The 23,763-nt window shown below is 41.1% G+C and overlaps 1 protein-coding gene across 1 annotated transcript; it reads right to left on the bottom strand.

Moving 5' to 3' along the window:
• Positions 1-249: 249 nt before the first annotated feature.
• LOC124662921 lies at positions 250-23,763 on the bottom strand. Its single transcript, XM_047200702.1, has 2 exons — positions 23,026-23,763; positions 250-312 (listed from the first exon to the last, which is right to left on the bottom strand). The coding sequence occupies exons 1-2, from the start codon at positions 23,488-23,490 to the stop codon at positions 250-252; spliced, it is 528 nt and encodes a 175-aa protein (XP_047056658.1). The 5' UTR covers positions 23,491-23,763.

Below are 23,763 nucleotides of genomic sequence, written 5' to 3'. Positions count from 1 at the left end.
TGAAAATCTCTACGGATGCCAAAAAGGAAAGGTTATGGTTAGTAAGAATTCAATTCACCAATACCTCAATTGCTCTGCAGTCAGATGAACTGTGTGGTAAAACTGAAAAAGAGTAAAATCCGAGATAACCATAAGAGCAGTTTTCGTTTCAACAAGTACATCCAAAGGATTCTGAGAAGCTCAGTGCTTGTGACGATCAGGAGAGAAAGTAATTAACAAGCCAGTAATCACTACTAGTTTTGAGATATCCTAGTGAGCTCTAGAATCTGTTAACCTGGTGCCGACCAAGGTAGAAGCTGGGTATCCTGGTGGCTGCCAACCAAAGTAGAAGGCACAGTGCTAATTTACTTTAGACTGAAAGTTTGGTAAACTATGGATTCACAATTAAGGAATGTACACAAAAAAAAGGATGTTGCTTTTTCTCACAATAAAAGATTAATGTTGGTTTTTACACAAGTTCAGATTTTTTTGGTAGTTTTTGATTTAATTTTATTTGCATGGTAAAATATAATTATACCTGGTATCATTGAACTAACTGAATTGCTGAAACTAACACCTTTTAAATAAAAAGCGAATTCATCAACAGTAAACACTAATCTTCATGTTTGTACAGTAAACAAGAACACAGCACAAGACTACATGCTATAATAGTTAATACACAATATAGAATGCATGTCATGAGTTTTGGAGGAAACTAGATTATTGATTCAGTCAAATAACATTTGATGAGCATCAGAACGACATACAAAATTGAAAAGACTATCTACCGAAAAACATTGAAAATGCAGTCAGTCATATATCCATTCAGAGCCCGTACTGAAATGTTGGTAGAAAGTGACCTATTTTCTTAAGAACCCCCCAAAAGGATGAACATATGATATGGTAGCAATATGGATGGGTGGTTCAGTTAAATAGCTCAAGAACTCATTCCACTTCAGAGAAAATAAATTTTAGACGCTGCTCTTTTTACCTTGATTATTTTTAATGTGTTTATCCACAGCTATCTTTCATGATATCATTGGCAGAACTACATGCAAGATTAAACTAACTAATATAATTAAACTACTTGAGTACTTTACTTTATTTTTTTAGCCTGCACTTGTTTGCTTACTATTCAGTAGGTTCCATGTAATGGTTAGTTGAATGCATTTTACACTGTATTCTGAACTTATACTTATTTTGTACTATGTTATTGACTGCAGATGGATTTTTACAGTTTATGTTTTGCAAAAAAGAGTAGAAGTGCACTCCTTATGAATATAGAAGGTACCAGCAAGATATAGAGATCAGTTCGAATTTTGCAAACTGTGGAGCCTTGATACATTTAAGTGTTAGTCATAATGAAACTGAGTGGATTTTCATTAGTGTGGAATTTAAGAGTACAACCAAGCATAGAGAGCTCAAAAGTACCATGCATCAATGGTTGGAAAATGCATAAATATATAAGCTTGTAATGTCAACCTGTGGGAAAAGCTGAAGTATTCAACCAAATGAGAAATATCAATACATACTATAAGCATGGCCCTTTAAGAGTATTATAAATACACACAATAGGTCACTAGTTGTCAAACGATAAATGAATTCAAGCGCTTCTCACGGAGTTGCCATATAACCCCAGAATCTCCGCACCTAACAAAATAAGACACTCCCTTGTATATTTCTAAAAACCCACAAATGTATCAATGGTTGGAAAATGAAGATATTTGGTTTCCATGACATGTGTTTTAAAAGTTGAACACAAGAATTTACGATGTGGGGAGAAATAAATTGGTATCCTTCAATCAATGCACAAAGTTTCCCCTTTTCCTTCTAAATGCAATAACATTCTCAAATTCTCTATAAACGTGAATGATGCAAAATAACTTCTAAACTAGTACTAATTTGTTGCAACATTCATTAATTTCATGATTTCATCAATAACCAAGCCCGGTTTATCCTAGTACTAACGTACAAGCTGAGAAGATGTTTATCATCTAGTCTCTTGATTAACCTTCTTTGGAAGCTTAGATGTCATCGTTGACCGACTTAGCCATCATTCGGAAAGTTAATGAGTTATCTCATTTGTGAGGACCAATCCTTGATATATTATAGATTTATCAATAAGCGATTCTTCTTAGTAATGCATCACATTTATTTTGACCCTCTTGGCTCGATCAAAAGCCAGAGAAATAGTATTCTTGGTTTGTTAGAAACAATGATGTTAGAGTGTAGTTGATCGTGTAGGTGCTTGTGGAGATATCTAAAAGATTGCAATGGTTCGTAGTCTATCTATGTGGACGTGAGGATTGCCTTGAGTTTAAGAACTTCCCTTTTGCGAATTTCTTTCGAATATGCTCCAAGATGGAGTGTGGGGTTGTGGAACCTCCAAAATCAAAGAAAAAAAGTTACACAACTCCCTTTGTGCTCACATCTCCTTTTTTACACTAAACACTCACTTAGACCTGTCTTAATAATGCCAACATTGTGTTTCAAAATTTTACTCATTAATTCTTAGGTTGGGTATCTCATTTATGCACATACTTGAAAGTTTAGTGTAATTGGAAGCCTTTAACGTGTATAATTCCATAATGTTTCTTTAGCTAGGACTCACCAAAACCAAATTTACTATCATATTGGTCATGCTCTGATAATCTATTTCAATCAGAATTTTTTGTGACTTGATGATTGCCAACTATAGTTTGCTCCACTTAATTTCTTCATCTTTATATCTTATCTTCTAGTCGGACATGAGACTAGAACCTTGCTTATCTACATGGATGATTCAAAAATTAAATGAGCATTTAGGATTATCTAGATTTGACCTATTGAATCCAAATCACATGAACCCATTTGTTCATCTCTTTATTACCCTCACCAACTCGGTTTACTATTGCAAAATTCCTTCCACAAATTTCCCTTGGAAATAATATCACACATGGATACTCTTGTTAGTAGGGTTACCGCGATTGCACGATGTACATCTAAATTCTGGTCTTTGTCAACCTAACACCGTTTCCAGATGTGGTGACCTACTGACCTCTTGTGGTAACTTGTTGGGATTTAATTTGAAAATGCATCAAACACCTAAATATGGTTTTGGTAACTAATGGCACTTCCTCATTGCGTTGTATATGAAGGTTCGATATTGGTTATATTTGAAGTCATATAACATCCAAAAAAACATATGCGTCAATATAAATTCATTTAATGAGATGAATATAAGATCAAGAAACGAAAAAATAACTTCGAGTGTCAAAATTGAGTTCATCGATTGAAGCAAACATTATTAAGGATAAACTTAATAGAAGATCATGAAATGATCAAGATGAGTTCCATGGTGGAACTCAAAGGAATTAACCACGAGGCAGCATGATATTGAGTCAAGGAGTTCAAGCCATGGCTTAAAGATATTTCCATGCGTGAGATGATTTAAGCCGAGGGAGACACTGATGTCGAGGTAAATGGTTCAAGCTATGCTTTGAAGAGATGGCCATGCATGGGTGGGCTCATGAGTTGAGACATGGATGTTAAAGTCTCTAGAAGGGCTTTCTTACAACTTTACAAGAGTACATTATGGTCTTGTTTCCCTTTCTCTTTTTGACCGTCTACAAACTCCCTCTTCTTCGTCGACATTGCCGGTGGGAGCGGTGGCGGATAGGGGGCTCGGTGCCCTTCTCTTCTCCTATGTAAATCCATTGTATACCGACGATGTCTCTATTGTTAGGTTTCTTACTGAGTTTCTTGTGGGTTCTATGTCAACTTGAAGGAGGTACCATGCTTTCGCTGGTCATTTCCTTCTTGCTCCCAATGGCGTCCTTGTCACCGGTTACATCAAGGTACGATTTGGAGGCCCATCACCTAATAACATCCATGTGTATGTTGGTAAGGGTATTTTTGGATCCGTGCTAGGTCTTATCTTGTGCACCTTTTCTTCTTCTCGATACCTGCATCTGGTTTGACCTAGCGCTAGATTTAATCCGGAAACAGTCCTACTCCAATGTTTTGCCTATCACTTTGTTTTTCCCCTCATGTTATGGGAGAAATTATTTGGGGAAGGAGCATGTGTTAATCTCATCCGATATGGCTCCCCCAATTTTCCTCTACTTATGGTTATTATGTTTATTTTGCACTAGAGAGAAGCCATTGATTTCCAGAATCTAGTTTGTGAACTTCTAGAGAGTTTATGCCGTTGGTTTCACTTCAAAAAAATTCTGAAGATCGGGTGCTCTTGGTAGCGTTCGTTTGTTGTTGTTGGTTACTTCATGTACATGCTTGTTGCATATGTCTTGTCATTCGAGTTGATGCGCTAAAAACGGGCCGCTGGTGCACCTGAGGTTTAGCGTAGAAGACTTTGATCTAAATCAGTGATGCTCCATTAAGATCTATATCTCGGTATTTTTCATGCACAGTTGTCGAGAAAGCTGTTGGATCTATGGTTGGCGAGCACATAGGAGGCCCTAGAGCTTGTGGTGTCCAGTGTTTGGCATCGTCGATGTTGGTCAGTGACGATAGATTTTTTTCAACTGCTCTTGCTCATTGCAAAGTGGTGTGTCTTTCCCAGAAAAAGCACTTCGACGTGTCAAGTCTAATTGCTTGTAAAGGTAAGTACTTTCTGAAAAATTATTGTACCCTTTCATTTTGGTTTTTGGATGTAATTTTTTCTCTTTGTGGGGTTAAAACCCCACCTAATTAATATGATGAAGGTCCTTTGTCAAAGAAAAGTCTCGTAGAAGGGAGTTCAAGAGAATAATTCATTGTAACTCTCAAGAGATCTTGGCTACTATGGTTTGGTATTGGGTTTAGGTGTCATCATGAGTTTGCATAGGAAAAATGATTATATATTAGCCCATCAGATGATAATTTCAACTCCGGATGACCGTTGAGTTTAAAAAGATCAAGCTAAAATTAGATGGTGTCTTGAGCAATGTGGTTCTTGAGTAAGTAGTGATTAATAGGGAGGTGTACTTCAGCCTTATACCGAAGGTTGTTGTACACTTTGGAAGAGTTAACACAACGATGTTCTTTAAATAGGTTCGGTTACCTCGTGGGAGCGCAACCACTCTTATTTTAGGAGAGAGTAATTGGTTTGAAAATGGACCCTAGTCCGAACGAGACTTCCCGTGGATGAAGTCAATATCCTACGCGACATCGATCTAAGTCGAACAAGGCTACTCATATATGAAACTAGAGCTCCCGAACGAGGTCTGATGCTCTAGCCTTCTCCCCTCTTGTATTGAATTGGATGTGAAAGAGTCTCGCCCCCTGGGGGTTTATATAGGCTAGGGGTTCTCGAAAAATTACCGAATCCACCCTAGGTGGTAGGTGGGAAGGGTGCATAGCTAAACTTGATCCACTAGTTCTAGGGGGATTTTGAGGAAAGAGTAGTACAAGGTTCATTTTGAATTAGCCATTTGTCCCTCCACCTAATGTGATTCTTTCTTCAAGAGTTTCATATTTGACCTTGTTGACCATGCCATCGCTGTAGACTTTTGTTGGTTAGACTTGGATTGACTTTTGTCCATGTAGGCTTGGGTGGGACCCTCCAGGTGTATAATATTAACTCTGCACAACATTTTTGTAAGCATGCTATTAAATTGTTGACTTGTTATTCATGTCTGTTGGATGGGCTTGTTTCAATCTCTCATGAAAAAGAGAGAATATTTAGTATCCTATAGTTTTGATACAAATAATAACGTGGGTGGGTATGGGCCTCAGGGATATAGCAGACGCATGACAACTATCCTTGGCAAAGAGAGGAAGCATGTGTTAAGAGGATGCTAGAATCTATCAAATCTACATGGACTAACAAATGGAATGACTATTCAAACACTTTTGAACTTCATAACTAGTTAAGAGGGTATCTCAATGTTCCTAAAAGCACTGAAGGAATTATATCTTAGTAGCTAACTAATTTACCTCTTCTTTGAATTTTAATTTTTTGTATAGTGCTTGCTAATTTGTGTCTTGTTTTGTTTAATAACTAGAATCTAAGGGAATTCATCTTTAAGAGGTCCAAGGAAGTGATCGACGAACTTAGGGCTGGCAATGTGGTCCAAGTGGACAATTTTGCAGAAAATTTTGAACCCTAAGTTAATGATAAGAGAAAATACAAGAATATTTTCTAGACTCCTTGCATTGTGCAAACCCTAAATCTAAGGAAATTTGTCTTCGAGAAGTTGAAGGAAGTAATTGAGGAAATTAGAGTTGTGAATGTTGGTCCAAGTGGTCATAGATAATGCAACAAATTTTAAACTCTGAATTGATGATCTAGCAACATACAAGAATATTTTCTATACCCTCGAGCGAAAGTGCACACTCTAAACCTTGCATTCAATAATGTGTGATTCGAAAGAACAACTATTGCGACAATTGGAATCTTTGATTTACCAAAGAGGCTACAAATGATGCCACATTTATTAGGAATTGCATCCTAAATCATAGCATGAGGTTATCTATTTTCAACGATTTAACATACTTCAAAATGTAGAAACATGATTTTCTTAATCACGCCGAATAGACTTCTTTTGATCAAGGAATCACTGGAGAAGGAGCTTGATATCAACGATCCTTCTTAGGATAAACTTGAGTACAATGTTCCTTTCACCAGAGCAAGTTATTCAATCGGAAGGTTGACTTGTTATACAAGCAATGGCTTTGTTTCATCTCTAAGACGGAGCTTTGTAAGTTTATTTTGTAGAAACTATTTTAGCATGTGTCCCCATATCCATATCCTCGTATTTGTGTCCTTATACAGGTGCTTGTTAGTCAAGAAGTGGCTATGTTCCTTGGAAATCCTGCTTGAAATATAGGCCTTAGAGAGTCTCACTTGTCATCAATAGTGGTAAGTGGTTCTTTGGAGCACTTAAAAATTAATATGACGATGTTTGAAGTCGGGACTAGGATATTATGTTTCATTGATGTGTTCTGTTGTCGAAATCCGCAACCTTGATCAAGCCAATAGTGTTGCTAGTTTGAATATCATCATTACTCGGCCTTGTTGGTACAAAGTTATGTAATTTGAACCAACTCACTAGATTTCCCAATGTTTCCTAGGTAAGAAATTTGACCTCTAAGTTGCTGGTGATTTTTCTTCAAGCTTGTTTGATTCCTTCCCCATGGACTAGAGTTCATCTTTATAGAGGTATCATTTTGAAGAGGAGCAGTTTAGCCTTAACTGGACATAAATCAAGTGTCCCAAGCCACATGATCAAAATCTATTTCCTTGGATGTTGGTTTCTCCTTGACGGATACGAATCAGTTGCAACATTCAAGGTGTGTATACCGGCCTCAACAAGTTTGGGAAGGTTTGGATATCACCTCAAGATACACCAGAAGTTGGAAAATATCTTGATGAACTTAGATCATGAATAACTAAGTTTGGTATTACTGATCGTGGGACTCCATGATTTCTTCTCTCTATTGAAGATGTAAGATCGTGTCTCTGAACTGTGGCATACATCTAATATTCTCTTGCATATCATGTTCTTTACTTTACACCTTTTTTGAGTTGGTTGCATGGTGATTCTTCTTGTTATTTTGTAGAAAGCTTTGAGAACATAGACTTCAAGTTGTAATATATATTATTTAGATATTAATTGTTTACTTATCACCTAAGGAAAACATGATTTAGATGTACAATATTTTTGAACTTAGTTGTGCCTAGCATATATGATTTATGATTGAAAAGTCTAACTAGTTTAACTACATACTATGATGAATTCAAATCTCTAATTAGTACTTTAAATGCATATTAAATCGTGTGTGTAGTCAATATTTAGATCTATTGGGATTTTCGTAATCCACTTATTATTTTGATTACCAAAACTCTACCATGCATGAGTCATCATTTCCTTTAGGCGGATATGTTTTCTTGCTAGATGTGAAACTCGTGTATTTGGTTGGCTGCATGAGGCATGACAAGATTGCACGCTATTTAAAGCACCCTTAGGTTGTGCTCTAAAGGAACATTCATTTGTGTATTTGCAATATGTAAGGCTCGCTAAGGCGCAAGGTATCCCAAAGGTGGCAGATGCAATACGCATAAAGGACGGTCATTCCATAGGGAACATGCGCCATTATTCCCGACTCCCCCTCATCCCGCGTGTTCTCTCACACCCTCACTCCACAGTCCACTCAACTAAACTATTTTCAACACTCGAGCACTCCTCGTGAGTAATCTCCCCTTACATTTCTGGCGTATGACAGAGGTACATTCTGACTCCAAAAAATATCATTGTCTCCTTTCAGATCATAAGGGGTGGCGCATTCTACATCGTTGGCTCCACACCTCCTATACTCTTTACAACGAACGTGGTAGGCAAGTGGTTGGGATTTGCGTTTGAGGTTTGTGCACAATGGGGATTGTCGTAACCATTTCCTTCCTAGTCAACTTGCATGTATGTTGCGTTTATGAACTTTAAGTAGACGGTGCTTACATTTGGGGGAAAGTTGGTCCATCATTGCTATCTTTTGGGGAAGTTATATAGTCTTATCTCTTCCCTTTAGGATTAAAATGTTAGATTGTTTTTGGTGGTAGTGTTTAGGAGTTGCACAATTGATGTGGGATTTAGGTACATTCTTGATGTTCATATAGGAGAACCCGTAGGTGAAGAGTGAAGGACATATTTATACCGACGGAGAAAATGATGCCAACCATTTTCTTGGTTCACCTTGTCTAGAGAATGTCCTTCCAATGAGTTGTTAGGCAGACAGTTGAGGGTATTGGGTGGGCAGGTGTTGGTGGCAAGAGGTAAAGGGACATCCAAACCTTCTTGGATCAACCTCTTCACTGATTAGATACAACTATGGTAGTTCTACGTGACGATCGACTTGGATGACATCTACATGATGGTAATCATCAGGAAATCCTTCAAGCCGCTAATCAAGGGACTGAATGTCAGGTCTGCCAGATCGAAGATCCATGAACGGTGCTCCTAATATGTCCAATCGACTATCTTTCCCATTAAGCTCATGTTTCAAGTCGGGTGGCCTTAGTATGCACATGAAAATGGCTTAAACAAGAGAGACATCCTAATCTTCAGGGTCAAGGGTGGCAATGATGATCGTCGAGATCTATGACACCAGGGACTCCCCTGAGAGGGCGATATGTTGTCCCGAGCACCCTCGGTAGAATTATGTGCATGTCTTACATAGTATCGAACATGTACGTCTAAAATGGGATACTATTTGTTTCAACTCTTTGTTGGATCTCGACATGGCCCAAGAGTATTGAGGCTTTGTGGACTCTATGGGTATAGTGTCAAAGAAACACTTCTCCACGACCATTCGAGGAAGGATGATTTTAAAATATGCTTCTGCTTGGTTTAAGTCGATGAACCTTCTAAACCTCCAACGGTTTTAGACCTTGAGCCTTTATAGTTCACATCTCTAGCTTGGGGAGGCTGCCTCTACCACAAGTCATTTGTTAATCCTCCACTATGGTCCACACAAAAAATCGTTGTTGTGTGAGTAACAAAGTGTAAGGTGAGACTAGATTTAGGCTAATAGTGTCCAAACTTAGGAATAAACAATGTGCTTAACTTGTCTTGTTCACTTTAGTGCATTTCATTCTTGTTCTCTATCTATAATATTATGTAGAGTTCAAAATTGCTTGCTTGTCACGCGACTGCGACTGCCTAATTTAGACAAAGGTATTGGTGCACTTAGTTGTGCCTAGCATATTTATGATTTGTGCATTTCAACTAGTCTAATTAGGCATAATGATAAAGCCAAAGCTGTAATTATTCGCAAAGACCTGTTCACTCCGTGCCTAATCAACATCACAATATTTATATTTATATACCTCCTTGTTCTTTTGATACCGCAAACCTTACTTGAGTGATCATTTTCTTTTGGCATGTTTGTTTGCCTGCATTTAGTTCAACCAGGACCCCAAATCGGGATTTCTTCTGTTTGGTTCCCTACATGAGGTCTACTACATGCTCACACTGGTCAGGCGGAGTGGGAGATTGGCGTGGATGCAGATGGCGGGACAGTCACGGACGAGGACTCCATGCAGAAGGCGATGAGCCGTAAAGCGGCGCAAAACCTTGATTACGCTGGTATGATGTCTTCTCATAAATCTAAATCTTTTCTTTGGTTTTCATCGCCTATTATTTCTTGTAAGCTTAATAGTTTAGGGGCGAGTCTAGGTAGTACCAAAAAAGAGATATCTATTTCAACTAGAGTCTTGAAGCACATGGAATTTGATCGTCTTACGGTTATTCCAAAAGCTTCGACCATGTTGGATTCCACCTATTTAGATGAGGAGGAAGCGATTGCCACATCAGATGGTCAGCTTCTTTCTCACCTAGTTGGTGAAGTGTCGGAGGTGGGTTTGGATGAGGACGACCTTTACTCTTTATATGAGCTAAAGGCATCTCGCCAAAAATCCAAATCCTCCTCTAACAAGAAACCGCGGAAACTGTCAAATTTTTTCAAATCTCCAATTGTTTCCCAATGAATGGCATGTTTGCGAATAGCAGAGGTCTTAATTTGGATTTTTTTTTGGCTATTTCTAAGATGGGGAGACGGGATTTCTCCCAAAGTCTTCTAAATCGTATATCCGGTAGTATAGACTTTACTTGGATATCCTGTCCACCCCGTGGGAGATCTGGGGGTTTCTTACTCGGTGTCAGAATGGACTCAATGGAAGTGTTAGCACATTCGGTTGGGGATTTTCATATCAAATTCCACATCCGTGATAGAGCAGACAATTTCATCTGGAGTCTAGTCGCCGTGTATGGTGCTGCTCAGGAAGCTTCTAAGGCCGCCTTTATTCACGAATTGGTGAATCTAGCAAAGGAAAACCCTCATCCTATTCTCACAGGGGGAGTTTTGACAATCATTGACATTTCTTATTCAATCCGGTCATTGATAGCTTGGACTTGAGGGAGGTGTCAATGATTGGCAGACAATTCACCTGGGCTAACAATCTTCCGGAGCCAACATAAGAAAAACTAGATCACGTACTCATGGATACCAACTGGGAATTGAAATTTCCAATGGTGACGGTGCGTGTGCTAAAACGTATTGTTGGGCTTTCGGATCATGCTCCCATCTCATTATCCACTAGTTTACCTAGACCTCCTTCTAACCGCTGATTTAAGTTTGAACTCGGCTGGTTGAATCGGGAAGGCTTTCAGACCGTGGTTAAAAGGATATGGGAAAGACCGGTTGTGGGTATGTCTCCGATACAGAAGTGGAATAACAAAATGCGTGTTGTACGCAAACACCTCTGTGGATGGACACGTCATACAACTGGGGTTCTTAAGAAAGAAAAGCAGCGGCTTTCATCTATCATAGATGACCTCGAAGCTAAAGCAGAAGTTCGACCGCTTTCCGCAGAAGAGATTGAGCAAAAAAGCCAATCAAATGCGGAAATCGCAAAATATTTGCGCGAGGAGCTGAAATGGTACCAACAATCTAAGGCCTAATTTATTCTGGAGGGAGATTCCAATACAAGGTATTTCCATTGTGTTGCCAATGGCAGACATAGGAAGAAGCTTATTCGTACTCTTGTGCAGGATGAGGGTACGATTGAGGGTCATGAACAGCTAAAGTCGTATATTACGAGCTATTATAAAGGGCTTTTTTGGTGCTCCAGAGGAAAGTAATTTCTCGTTAGATGAGACAAGAACGGAGGATATCCCTCAAGTCTCTCAAGCGGAGAATAATTTTCTCACTTCGCCTTACACTGAGGAGTAAGTAAGAAAAGCTGCTTTCCAAATGGAGCATAATAAAGCCCCTGGTCCTGATGGTTTTCTAGCTGAATTTTATCAGTCCTTCTGGGATGTCATCAAGTTTGACCTGCTGGCTCTTTTCGCAGATCGTTGGAACTTTTTAGGCTAAACTTTGGTGAAGTTATTTTATTGCCGAAGGTTAATGAAGCAGAAATGATCCAACAATACCGGCCTATTTGTCTTCTTAACGTGAGCTTTAAAATATTCACTAAGGTTGCCACGATCCAACTCAACACGGTGGCTGATCATGTGATTAGGCCTTCACAAACTTCTTTTATGCAAGGACGAAATATCCTTGATGGGATTGTAGTCCTCCATGAAACTGTTCATGAGTTGCATAGAAAGAAGTTGAATGGTGTGATTTTAAAGATTGACTTTGAAAAGCCTAAGGTTAAGTGGTCTTTTTTGCAACAAACTCTCAGAATGAAAGGTTTCTCTGATGAGTGGCGTGTGTTGATCAATAGTTTCGTCTCGAGGGGGGGGGGGTAGTGTTGCCATTAAAGTCAATGATGACGTGGGAAAATAATTTCAAACCAAGAAGGGACTAAGACATGAAGATCCGTTATCGCCAGTGCTATTTAATATAGTGGCCGATATGCTTGTTATTTTGATTGAACGCGCAAAGTCAGAGGGTGAGATTGAAGGGGTCATTCTCATGTTGTTGATGGAGGATTGTCCATTCTTCAATATGCCGACGATACAATTCTTTTTATGGATCATGGCATCGAAAAGGCTCGAAATCTAAAGTTAATTCTTTCAGCATTTGAGCATTTGTCGGGTCTAAAAATTAACTTCCATAAAAGCAAGTTGTTTTGTTTTGATGAGGCCCAAGACCATGTTGCAGATTATGCTGAGCTTTTCGGCTGCGGCCAAGGCCAATTTTCAATTAGGTACTTGGGTATTCCGAACCATTATCGGAGACTCACCAATGCTGAATGGAAAATGGTCGAGGAAAAGACTACATATTAGATTAAGTAGTTGGAAATGTAAATTACTGTCCATGGGAGGAAGATTAGTTCTCATAAATGCGGTACTAAGTAACACGGTACTATATATGATATCTTTCTTCCAACTTCCTAGAGTCTTAAAAAGATTGGATTATTTCCGATCAAGATTCTTCTAGCAAGGGGATAATGAGAAGCGTAAATATCGACTAGCTAAGTGAAGTGTGATTTGTCAACCCAAAGATCATGGAGGACTTGGCATCCAAGACCTCTAGATCAAGAATAGAGCACTTCTCGGTAAATGGTTATCCAAGTTACTTACCGAAGAGGGTATATATGGCAAACACTCCTCAAGAGAAAATATATTGGCTCAAAGGCTATATCTCAGGTTCTTTGGAAACCAGGAGATTCACATTTTTGGGCTGGTCTTATGGACACAAAGAAGTATTTCTTTCCATATGGATCTTTCTCTATTAAAGATGGGTCGGAAATTCATTTCTGGGAGGATAAATGGTTAGGTAATACCAAGCTCCGAGAATAATATCCGGCATTATACAATATAGTGCGCCACAAAAGCGATATGATTTCTAAGGTGATGGAAACTTTCCACCAAATGTGGCATTTAGAAGAAGTCTCATCGGTCCCAGACAAACCTCTTGGCAGGAATTGTTACAGTCTTGAGTTAGTTTAATTGACGCGGGGAGCGGATGTGTTTCGTTGGAATCTTACCGGGAATGGCTCATCCTCAGTAGCTTCCATGTACAATGCTCTTATCCAGCCTGATATTCTAGTCGATAATAATTCAAAATTTTGGAAGATGAAGATACCGCTTAAAACAAAAGTCTTTGCATGGTATCTTCATCGTGGGGTCATTCGTACTAAAGATAATCTTGCCAAACGCAATTGACATGGAAGTAAAAAATGTGTCTTCTGTCATCATGATGAGACAATCAAACACTTATTCTTTCAATGTAAGTTTGCTCGGTCTATATGGTCAGCCGTCCAAATAGGGTCTACCTTATACCCACCACGTAGTGTTCTCAATATATTTGGCAACTGGCTCAATGGTTTGGATGCTAGGTTTAAGCGTCTTATTAGGATGGGAGCGATTGCAATTATTTGGTCGCTGTGGCTATGTAGAAATGACAAGATATTCAATAATATTTCTTCCTCCTTTTTGCAGGTCATATACTGGTGCACAACTACGCTCCGCTCTTGGGTGCCACTGCAGTGGGTGGAGCATCGAGACCTCTTTACGGAGGTATCTTCACGGTTGGAGGATACGACGATGGATATTTTCTCCCAACATGAGTGGCAGCGGAGCGTGACCTACGGCTGGATCCACCTAGCTAGTCTTTTTTATCTTCCGTGAACTTTGTTTTGTCTGCAAATATCAGTGTGGTTTTGTAATAGATAATTGTGCGGCTGTGTGCATCTTAGCTATGCAGAGGCCGAGTCTATTGCTTTAAGTAATAAAGTGCCCATTTTCGAAAAAAAACTACATGCTCACAAGTTTCTTATAAGCACCCTTGGGCCACATTCCAGAGGAATGATATATTCAGCTCTTTACACTAGTCTAAGATCACTTAGGAATAAGGTGACACAAGGGTGGAGGAGACGATACACGCGGGACAAAAACGTCCCCAAGGGAACACGTGCGATAATCACCCATGCTCTAATTACCATACGATAGATCTTACCCCCTCACTCCACATTTCACACTGTTGAACCACTGCCCTCCCTCGAGCGCCCCCGTCGAGCAATGGCCAAATTGGCACCCCCTTCCATTTGTAGCATATGACCGCGACAGACTTTCGCTCGACAAGATGGCAATGTTTCCTTTGCAAAACCTTGTGTTATGATAGTTGAAGTCATCCACTCCTGCACATCTTAATACGAATGTGGCGAACAAGGATTTGGGGTTGAGGTTCGGGGCTTGTACACAATGGGGATTCAGGTTATGGTTTTCATCCTAATTTACATGCAAGTATGCTAGGTGGATGGAGATGGGGTTATGATTTCTAAGTCAACCATCCTTACATTCGGGATAGTTGGTCCGATAATTCTATATTTAGGAAGGGGAAAGTTGTTGTTCGGAATATGTCCTATAGGAAATCATGGATGATTTATTTCTTAATGTATTCAAAAAGTTAAGTTGTCCTTGCATAAACATTTATATGTATCATTGAATATGTGATTCGGTATGGAACTATGTATTCATATTATTCATACTAGATTATCCTTGGTTGGAAAGGTTGTTCCAAACACATAAACCTAGACTAATGTGTAAGTCAGCTGATGACCCAGTTCCACCGCTCATGAGTATGGTGATGCAAATCCGACTTACACTGACTTGGCTAAAGTGTTTAGCGAGTCAGACTGACCCATACAAATAGTCATTGAGCAAGTTGTAATTTATCGGTCTGAACCAATGGAATCCTTAGACCTAAGCTAATCGCACGATCCGAGTTATGGATCGGCCGGCTTAGGTTCTGCCAAGCGCTGAACCAAGATGGGATTTTGCCCCTCCAGTTAGAGAGATATCCTCCGGGCCTCTCGGAGATATGATTCAGAAGCATGGCCATGCACGCGTCGGTTAAGTGTTCACCGAGGCGGTCGATTAAGAGTTAGTGGAATGGAATCATATACTACTGACCGAGAAGAGAGTTGAGCTATTAAAGAGATGATACTAACTCGCATATAGCTTGACAAGGTATATTGCGAGGCAAAGGGACTTAGACATAAGTCACATCCGAAAAGGTTCATCTTATGCTTAGCAGTTATTGGGAGTTGGAATGTTATGCTAGGAGTCGTTGCTGACTAATCTATTGCAAGTTGAACTCCAACAATGTTCGGGTTTCTATGAGCCTGTGAGGTCACACACTTAAGCGATGGAGCCTAATGGATGTGATCCGGTTGACATTGAACTGGTTGGGTTGGACCTGAACTGGTCATGGACTAAGGTAATGGGTTGGACTTGTGAAAACTATGTTAGGGTTTCAATAATTGGGCCACAAGTAATGTATGTCCACATTTACTCCCATATATAGAAGGAGGATGCATGGGAAAGTTATGGCACACACTTCCATGTGTTGGGAACCCTAGCACGTCCACTATAGTCCTTGTTGTCGTAATGGACCGAGCAGTCCAACGCCGACACTCCCTCATGTACATGTGGATATCGGTAGAGATGTTGTGTGATCAACGTGAGCACGAAGAAGTTTGTGGAAGCTGGATTTGTTCGTGGGATCAAGCGGAATGAGGACTACACAACATGTTATATCAAGTTCCGTGTATGCGCGTCTAGTGGTAATCATTGTGGCCTATCTCCTCGTCTTGTTCTTGCGTTCACCGCGTATGAAAAGGTTTTGTTGCAAGCATTACACGTCTACGCGGCCGCGGATGTTAGCCTAATGATGCTACATTTCGGTTTGAATTGAGGGTTTTTTATATGTTAGGTATGTTTTGTATGATGTTTGCGACTTGCATTTTATTATGGGATTTAGGTATGATGTCTACAACTTACATTATTAATATTCATGTAGGAGCGTACAATGTTGAAGAGTGAAGGAAATAGAAATACTAATCTTGATCGAGAAATTGATTTTTAACATTCCCTTCCAGTGAATCATGGGGCCAAGAGACGGGGGTATTGGGCAGGTAGGTGACATCGACGAGAGGGAGAAAAATGCTAGCCTCCTAGGACCGTCCACTTCACTCGTGACATAAAACCACGTCGATTGTACATGCAAACCGGGGTGTAGACTTCAAGCAAATGATCAAGGGCCTAGTACCTAGCTATGTCCTTTAGGCTGAAGAACTATGCACATTGGTCCTAGTATGCCCAATTGATGATCTTTGTTGGTGATCTAGTATTTCACGTCAGGTGGGCTTAGTACGCATAGGAAAAGGGCCTGAAAGAGAAGACGTCTTGATCTTCTAGGTAATGGACACACAACATTTGTTCTTACCATTCTTGATCAGGTTCTTGTTGGTTGGAAGAAAATGTTGTCCTAACAACTAGCCATAGTGCATCTTTGGATTGAAGGATTTCCAACACAAATTTGTAGAACTGCAATGCTCGCGAATATTTTTCCTTTATCCCGTGTTATAAAAGGAATGAGACCATCAAGGATTCTTTGTTTGTGTTTCTACATGGGATTTCTAGAAAAAAGTTATACCTCATGTAATTTTTATATGTGTTCTTTCTCCACAAATTCATAGAAAGCTCAGATGGAGCAAACAAAAGAGGAATGTTTAATATATTGTATGTTGCTTACTACTCGATCAGCCTCAAATTAGGTTAATCGTTTATCTACCGAATTAATCGATTTTATTTGCGATTATTTATCAGCTAGTTTTTTTTTTTTGCAAATCCCAAGTTATGGCACTAAATAGTGTAAAATATATTGTGCAAGAATCAACATTGGAGTATTGGACAAAAGTGTTGCCTTGATCCCTTGCCCTTGTATCAACGAAAATGATTTTTTTGATATAATGTACAGTCCTACAAGACTACCGACCGATATATCGGGCTATGATATCCATAGTCGACGAAATTCGGGATATACCGGCCGGTTAATCGGCTATCAGACCAATATTGTTGGAATATTTCCCAGAGGAAATAATAAAGATTGTTATTTTCATATTTCTTGTTCATGACAAATGTTGATAATCCATGCTAGAATTGTACTAACAAGAAGCATAATACTTGTGTGGTTTCATAAACAACACCGTGTCTCTAGTAAGCCTCTATTAGACTAGCCTGTTGATTAATGATGTTTAAGATTTCCTAACCATATATATATGTTGTCAATTAATAAGGGGAATGATGTGATGGATAGACCCAACTAAGCAAAGTAATTAGATTGTATCACTTTGTTTTAATTGATGTAGCTTTCCCAATGTCAAGTATCCGAATCCTTGGACCATGAGATTATGTTATTCCCTAGTTCCGGAAGAATACTTTGGGGGTATCAACCGTCACTTCATAACTGGGTGATCATAAAGGTATCTTTTAGGTATCTCAAAAAGTTCTTGTTGAGTCAAGAGTGCAATTTGTCCGACGGAGAGATACACCCTGGGCCTACTCGGTAACGATCACTCGGTATGGCTCGCAAGCACGTGACTAATGAATTAGTCACATAGAATGTTGTATAACGATACAAGTAAATATTACTTGTAAGGAACGAGATTGAACTAAGCATGATGATACCGATAATCAAATCTCGAGACGAAGGGAATGGAATACAAGAATATTTGAATCCTCGACATCATGGTTGAACTGATAAAGATCTCCATTGAATATGTGGGAGTCATTATGGACATCTAGGTCCTTATTGATTATTGATCGAAGAGATGTCTTGGTTATGTGTCCACATGTTCTCAAACCCAGATGGTCACACACTTAACGTTCAATGCCACTAGGGTAGTAATGAGATATTCATAATTATGAGATCAAAGATTGTTCGGAATCTCTGATGGGATCCAGGACAACGCGAAGAGCTTGATAATGGACCAAAGATTAAGTTTCATATGTAGGAAAAAATATGTAGGGTTTGCTAAAAAGTTCAGGATTTTTCGGTATTGTACATGAAGGTTCTAGAAGTGTCTGAAGGGTCCCGCGATGGGGCCCACCTTCCCTAGAGGGCCCATATGGTCACAAGGGGTGGCAGCATACCCTACAAGGGCCAGGCACGCCAACCCCTCTTGGCCCATGCTTGGCCCACACGGCCACCGAAAGGGGAAATTCTAGGGGCAACCAAACTTGGGGGGCAAGTTGCCCCCCAATTGGCCGCCAGCCACAACTTGGAAGGGTGCAAGCTAGCTACACTCCCAGCCCCTATATAGAGGGGAGGCGCAGGGGCACCCCAACCCTAGCCATCATATCCGTGCTGGCCCTTCCTTCTTCCTCTACTACTCCCTCTCTCTTGCTGGATCGAGGAGAAGGAGTCGTCATCAAGTCGTACGTGTGCACATCTCAAAGTCGATGCTCGTTACGGTGTTGATTGGATTGGATCGCGGAGGGAACGAATACATCAACCACGTTGTTAAAATGTCCCCCCTCGTATTCTTCAAGGGTATGAAGATCTCTCTCTCTCTCTCTCTCCTTACTAGCATCTCATAGTTTGGATCTTGACTTTTGTTCGCATCTCGTAGATTTTTTTCTTTTTATGTTGTGAATCCCATCAGAGATATTGGACTCGATCATAAAATTTGATAGTCGGCGCAAGCTAAAGGCATTCAAGGCTGAGTAAACTCCAAGCCAAAGATGGTAAGCCGATGTAGCGTGACTAGTATAGTTGAGAAATGCCCTGGTAAGCACCAAGAGCATCTTCAGTCGTCCCCCCATTCGGCTTCCGGTGGAGGCCATTTGCTGATCGAATGGGGGGCGCCAGTGAGAAGATTTCTATGTGGGGGGGGGGGTCCAGCCGCGCCCCCCAAAATGGCCTCCGAAACCCGGCCTTTTGGCCCACGCTTTTGAATAAACACGTTCTCGCCCAACAATGGCGTAACTAGTCTATCAAAAAACGCGGCGAGGCAATCACTCTCCTCGCCCAAATCGCCGCTAGTCCATAGTCTTGCCAATACAAAAGAAAAGCAAGTTCGGCGGCATATTACGTTGAATCAAATGCCAGCCGTGGGACCCGCCGCGGTGGAAGACGACTCCTCCGTCACCGACCACTAGGCGTTTGTCTAGGTTGGCGGACGTTCCTCCTACTGTCGCGGTTTTTTCACCTTCATCAGCGGGACGTGGGCCATTGAATTTCCTCGACGACATCACAAGAGATGCGGTGAGGAGGCAACTACACGTGGCGGTGAGGGAAATGGCGGGAGTTGCCACGACGGGGCGGTGAAATGGTGGAAAAGAGAGGGAAATGGTGGGAATATTTTCCCTCTCTCACCGACAACACTGGCCCACACCATTTTTAGCTTCCGTCGGTGCCCCCGCTTCCCCCCTGTGGGTTGATTGCGGCTCAGGACCGGCGCTGGATGGGAAAACAGCCTTTGCCTGCTGAAATTGGGATGCCGGCTAGGCGACTTTTTCCGTCTGACGCCCCCCAAAGCCGTTTTTTTTTGGGGGGGGGGGGCTATGGTGGGGACGACTGGAGATGCTCTAACATATCATAACCTAGGGGGCCTTTGTGTTCGTAGGAAAATGAGCAGGACAATAGATCAATAGTCTAATGGACTGGTACGACACTAAGTAGGCCAATAGATTATATGGTCTAATGGACGTTTGGCTCACTTTTTACTTGAGAGTGTTGGGATGTCAATATTGGTGTCCATGAATTTAATTTGACCTAATGTCCGAATTAATATTTCTTTAAGGATTACCATAGGGAAGCCCTTATAGAGATATTGTTTAAATAATAAGAACCCAAATCTGCATATGTGAGGACTTAAACCTGGTGGCTAGGTTGTATATCCACTTTTCTAACTAAGTGGGCTAGTGTGTAGATGGCAAGTGATAGAGTGTAGATGGCAAGTGAGACCGCAAATCGAATTATAAAATTCGTTTCTAATTGTTGTCTAGCTGTCGTGCTTTTGGAATCCCAAAATTTGAGACACGAAGAGTCGAAGACTTACCTGGGGTGGAGAACTGAGGTGGTTGTCGCTGGAGTTGAGGATGCAACTATGGTCGGATTTCAAGAAGAAGGTTTCATCTTCACCGTTGAGGTACAACAAATCCCGACATGACCTCCTTTGTTGCCACCGCGTTTGTACCGTCGACCAAGAAGGATTGAACCTAGAATAATCTCCTCAACTGTTGCCCGCCTCATCAGTGTGAAGGACTATCATATTATCACCTTGGAGTAGAGAGATGCATGCGTAGTCCACATAGATGAGGAATGACATGCCGAGAATGTAGCTCAATGGAGGATGTTTGTTGGCGTGTCTCCGAAGTTGAGGGAAAAAAATGTTGCGAAGATATTGGTGGACAGGTAACATAATCCTTAGGTTGGCAGCACCCTCGACATCGGCGATATCCTCTAACCATGACTATTTTTGAATTATGTAAAATTATGATATTATTGATCATAATTCATAGAATTTGATGAGAAAGCAATACAATATTGATGATTGCTACAAAGTGGAAAATTGACTTGCTCGTACTAGTCAAAAGTATGAGGCAATAAAGATAAGTCAAGTTCCATTTAATTATACATAAGGACCATATTTGGCACAAACAAGGGACTCGTGTCATTTGTACCGATCGATAAATCGGCATTAAGAGAATGATACACGCAGATAAATTTAGGTTTGAAATAGCACTAGAGAGGCTATAAATAAATATATTGAGCTTAATTGGTATTTTTAAATCATGGTAGTAATCAACATATATTGCAATCATAATCATGATATAATAAAACCACACACATGCATTGTGAAGATATGCCCTACCGATATAGTTACATGTGGAGATCTACATTTCAAAATAAAACGGAATACTCCATGTGAGAAATTAAAGAGGAAATTCCATATGAGAGAAGATTTCATTTGAAAAATTTAATACAGAGCGATAATTATACGTCAAACAAGTGTTTCTAAGACTTACTACCAACATGTAATATATATGTGGCATCCCAGAAAGGGGAGAAAATTTTAGCATGGAAAGTGTATTTTTCGTTCAGGTAAGGAGAGGAGTAATACGCTCCTAAGGGCCTCTTTGGTTCGTAGGATTTCTCATTCTAAGAACGCGGGAGTAGAAAAAACAAATGATTTTTTTGTCATGACACACTAAATTCTACATGAATTGATAACATAGGAATCCCTTGTAGAAGTTGTTTGGCTGAACTACAAGAAAAATGCTACGATTTTCCTAAAGGATTAGGTCTATAGTTGTCATAGAAAGATGAAATACTACCATGAGGTCGGACTCGATGCAAATTTTAGTTCAAAATTACATGTAAGTGGCCATATATAGGAAATATTCCTATTGTTTTCAATCCTACTAGCTAGCCTAGTCGTATAGAAAAATGCTAAGGAATAAAATCCTCAAATTCCTATGAAATTGCATTAGACCAAAGAGGGCTCTAATAGACAAAGAACAATTAAATATGTAAACTACCAATGACCGAAATAACTACGCATGCCATGATATTATGTCGTCGAGTTTAATCGGTACTATGGCTATATATAGATCAATTAAACAACGGCGACTACTCCGTGGGTCTGTGGTAAATTACGAGACCTAACAGTTATTGAACAGATGTCAAGAAATATAGCGAAATGGTGCAGCAACCAATGTCAAACAGATAGCGTCTAACAGAACAAATCAACCCCAATATATATGCAGCAGATGTAAGCAGAAAAGTTCAACAAATAAAAATAGCATCAATCAATCATTTATTGTTTGTTGAATAAACAAAATCAGAGAGGAATAAAAGAGCAGAAAAGCAAGTTATGGAACGACAAACCAATGTAAAAGAATCGTGCATGGAACAAACTAAAGTAAGCAGCACACCCAAATAAGGCAAATACGATTGGAAGAAGAAAATAAAGAAAGTAAAAAACCGGAACAATATTGAACAAGAACCAAAACAGGAAGGCATCGAATTGGTTGTGGACTCGGTTCCTATCACGATCGCCCAAGAATTGCTGAAGGGGAAAGAAAAGAACGTGATCTAATAATGGAAAGCTGACGTTTTCACGGTCGATCGTTTCAGTCTGGCCCCTGATCGATCGCAGTTTGCGAGAATCTCGGAAACACGTTTGTACTGATCGATCGATTATCAGATGGCGCGTGGTGTACAATTAATATCGCTAGCTGATCGATCGCTAAGGGCAAGCGTGTTGGGTACAGCTGCACGATCGAGAGGTGACGAACACGGTAGGTCTCCATACCGAGAGTACACCCACAAGTGGGGGTGATCGCAGAAATTGGCAGGTGAGCATGCCAAATAAGAAGGCAGTGGATGAAAAAATGTCCATAAAATCAGAGAAACAGTTTGAAATGATCGAAGACAGGATTGAGAAAAGTTGTTCAAATTAACATCTAGGCATATTCACACATGTACATGACGTACATTGCATCACTAGAGTCGATCAGTAACCTCCTCCTCCACACAAAGAGAACTGAAGGGGAAAGCTAGAAGAAGACGGGGACCCGAGATACATACATATACATATATATGTATAATGGCATGCGCGCGCGGGGGGGAATTCAGAGGCTGATCATGGAGGGCTGATGGATGGAGGGATTAAATTGGAGCTAGCTAATATTCTCACGCACAAATTATGGTGACACACACATGCAATACAGCGAGATCATCATGTGACATGCAAATAAGAAGGCGGCGCACGCGTCAAACTAACATGCAAGCGTGCTGGGAGGGTCGGGTGACTGGTCACTACACCTTGCTGATGCTGCCGTGCGGGTAGTCGAAGAGCAGTGGCGGCGGCGAGAGGATGGCGTAGTCCGTGTCCAGCAGCTGCGAGCCGAAGATGTCGTCGTCCTCCCCCTCCTCGTCGCCGTCGCCGTCGCCGTACGGCCCCGCGGCGAATTCCGGCGCGGCGGCGGGGCCGGGGGCAACCGCGTCCAGCGTGGAGGCAGCCGCGCTCCCCTCGGGGCTGAGCTCCTTCTGCGCCTGCGCGGCAGCGTACTCGTCGTCGGCGCTGTACTTGGAGGGGTCGGCGTGGCGGCCGGTGAGCTGCTGGACGAGGGCGCGGAAGCCCGCGGCGTTGGTCTTGACCCTCATGGGGTTGGAGATGTACACCACCTTGATCGGCTTCTTGCCCCCGCCCCCCGCCTTGCCGCTCCCCTTGCCGCCGCCGTTCTTGGCCGCGCTGCCGCCGCTCCGCTGCTGCTTCCGGTGATCCATGAATTGGCTGGCTAGTGGGTGGGCCCGGAGGAGGAGCGGCGATCTGGTTCTTGTCTCAGCAGGAAGTGGTAGCAGGGAGAGCGAGGGCTTCTGCTGCGCCTGGTCCTGGCCATGTAAGGACAAAGGCTACTGGCATTGTTGGGGATTTTTACGCACGGTGGTCGTGGTCGTGGATGGGAGTAGGAGAGAAGGCGTCCTGGAGAGAGAGAGAGAGAGGAGCAATAACTCGGGGGAGGAGCTTGCTAGTTGCTCGGATGGATGGACGGACGGGAG

The sequence above is a fragment of the Lolium rigidum genome, chromosome 6 (assembly GCF_022539505.1).
Source record: "Lolium rigidum isolate FL_2022 chromosome 6, APGP_CSIRO_Lrig_0.1, whole genome shotgun sequence".
NCBI classification, from domain to species: domain Eukaryota; kingdom Viridiplantae; phylum Streptophyta; class Magnoliopsida; order Poales; family Poaceae; genus Lolium; species Lolium rigidum.
Note: the sequence above shows the minus strand (reverse complement) of the source record. Positions and strands in the feature narration are given on the sequence as shown.

Excerpts from the sequence above, each read along its gene's own strand:
- LOC124662921 (XM_047200702.1), bottom strand. The coding sequence starts at position 23,490 with ATGGATCACCGGAAGCAGCAGCGGAGCGGCGGCAGCGCGGCCAAGAAC. Across the intron at positions 313-23,025 it reads CGCACGGCAGCATCAGCAAG|CCACCAGGATACCCAGCTTC; the intron begins GTGTAGTGACCA and ends TTTGGTTGGCAG.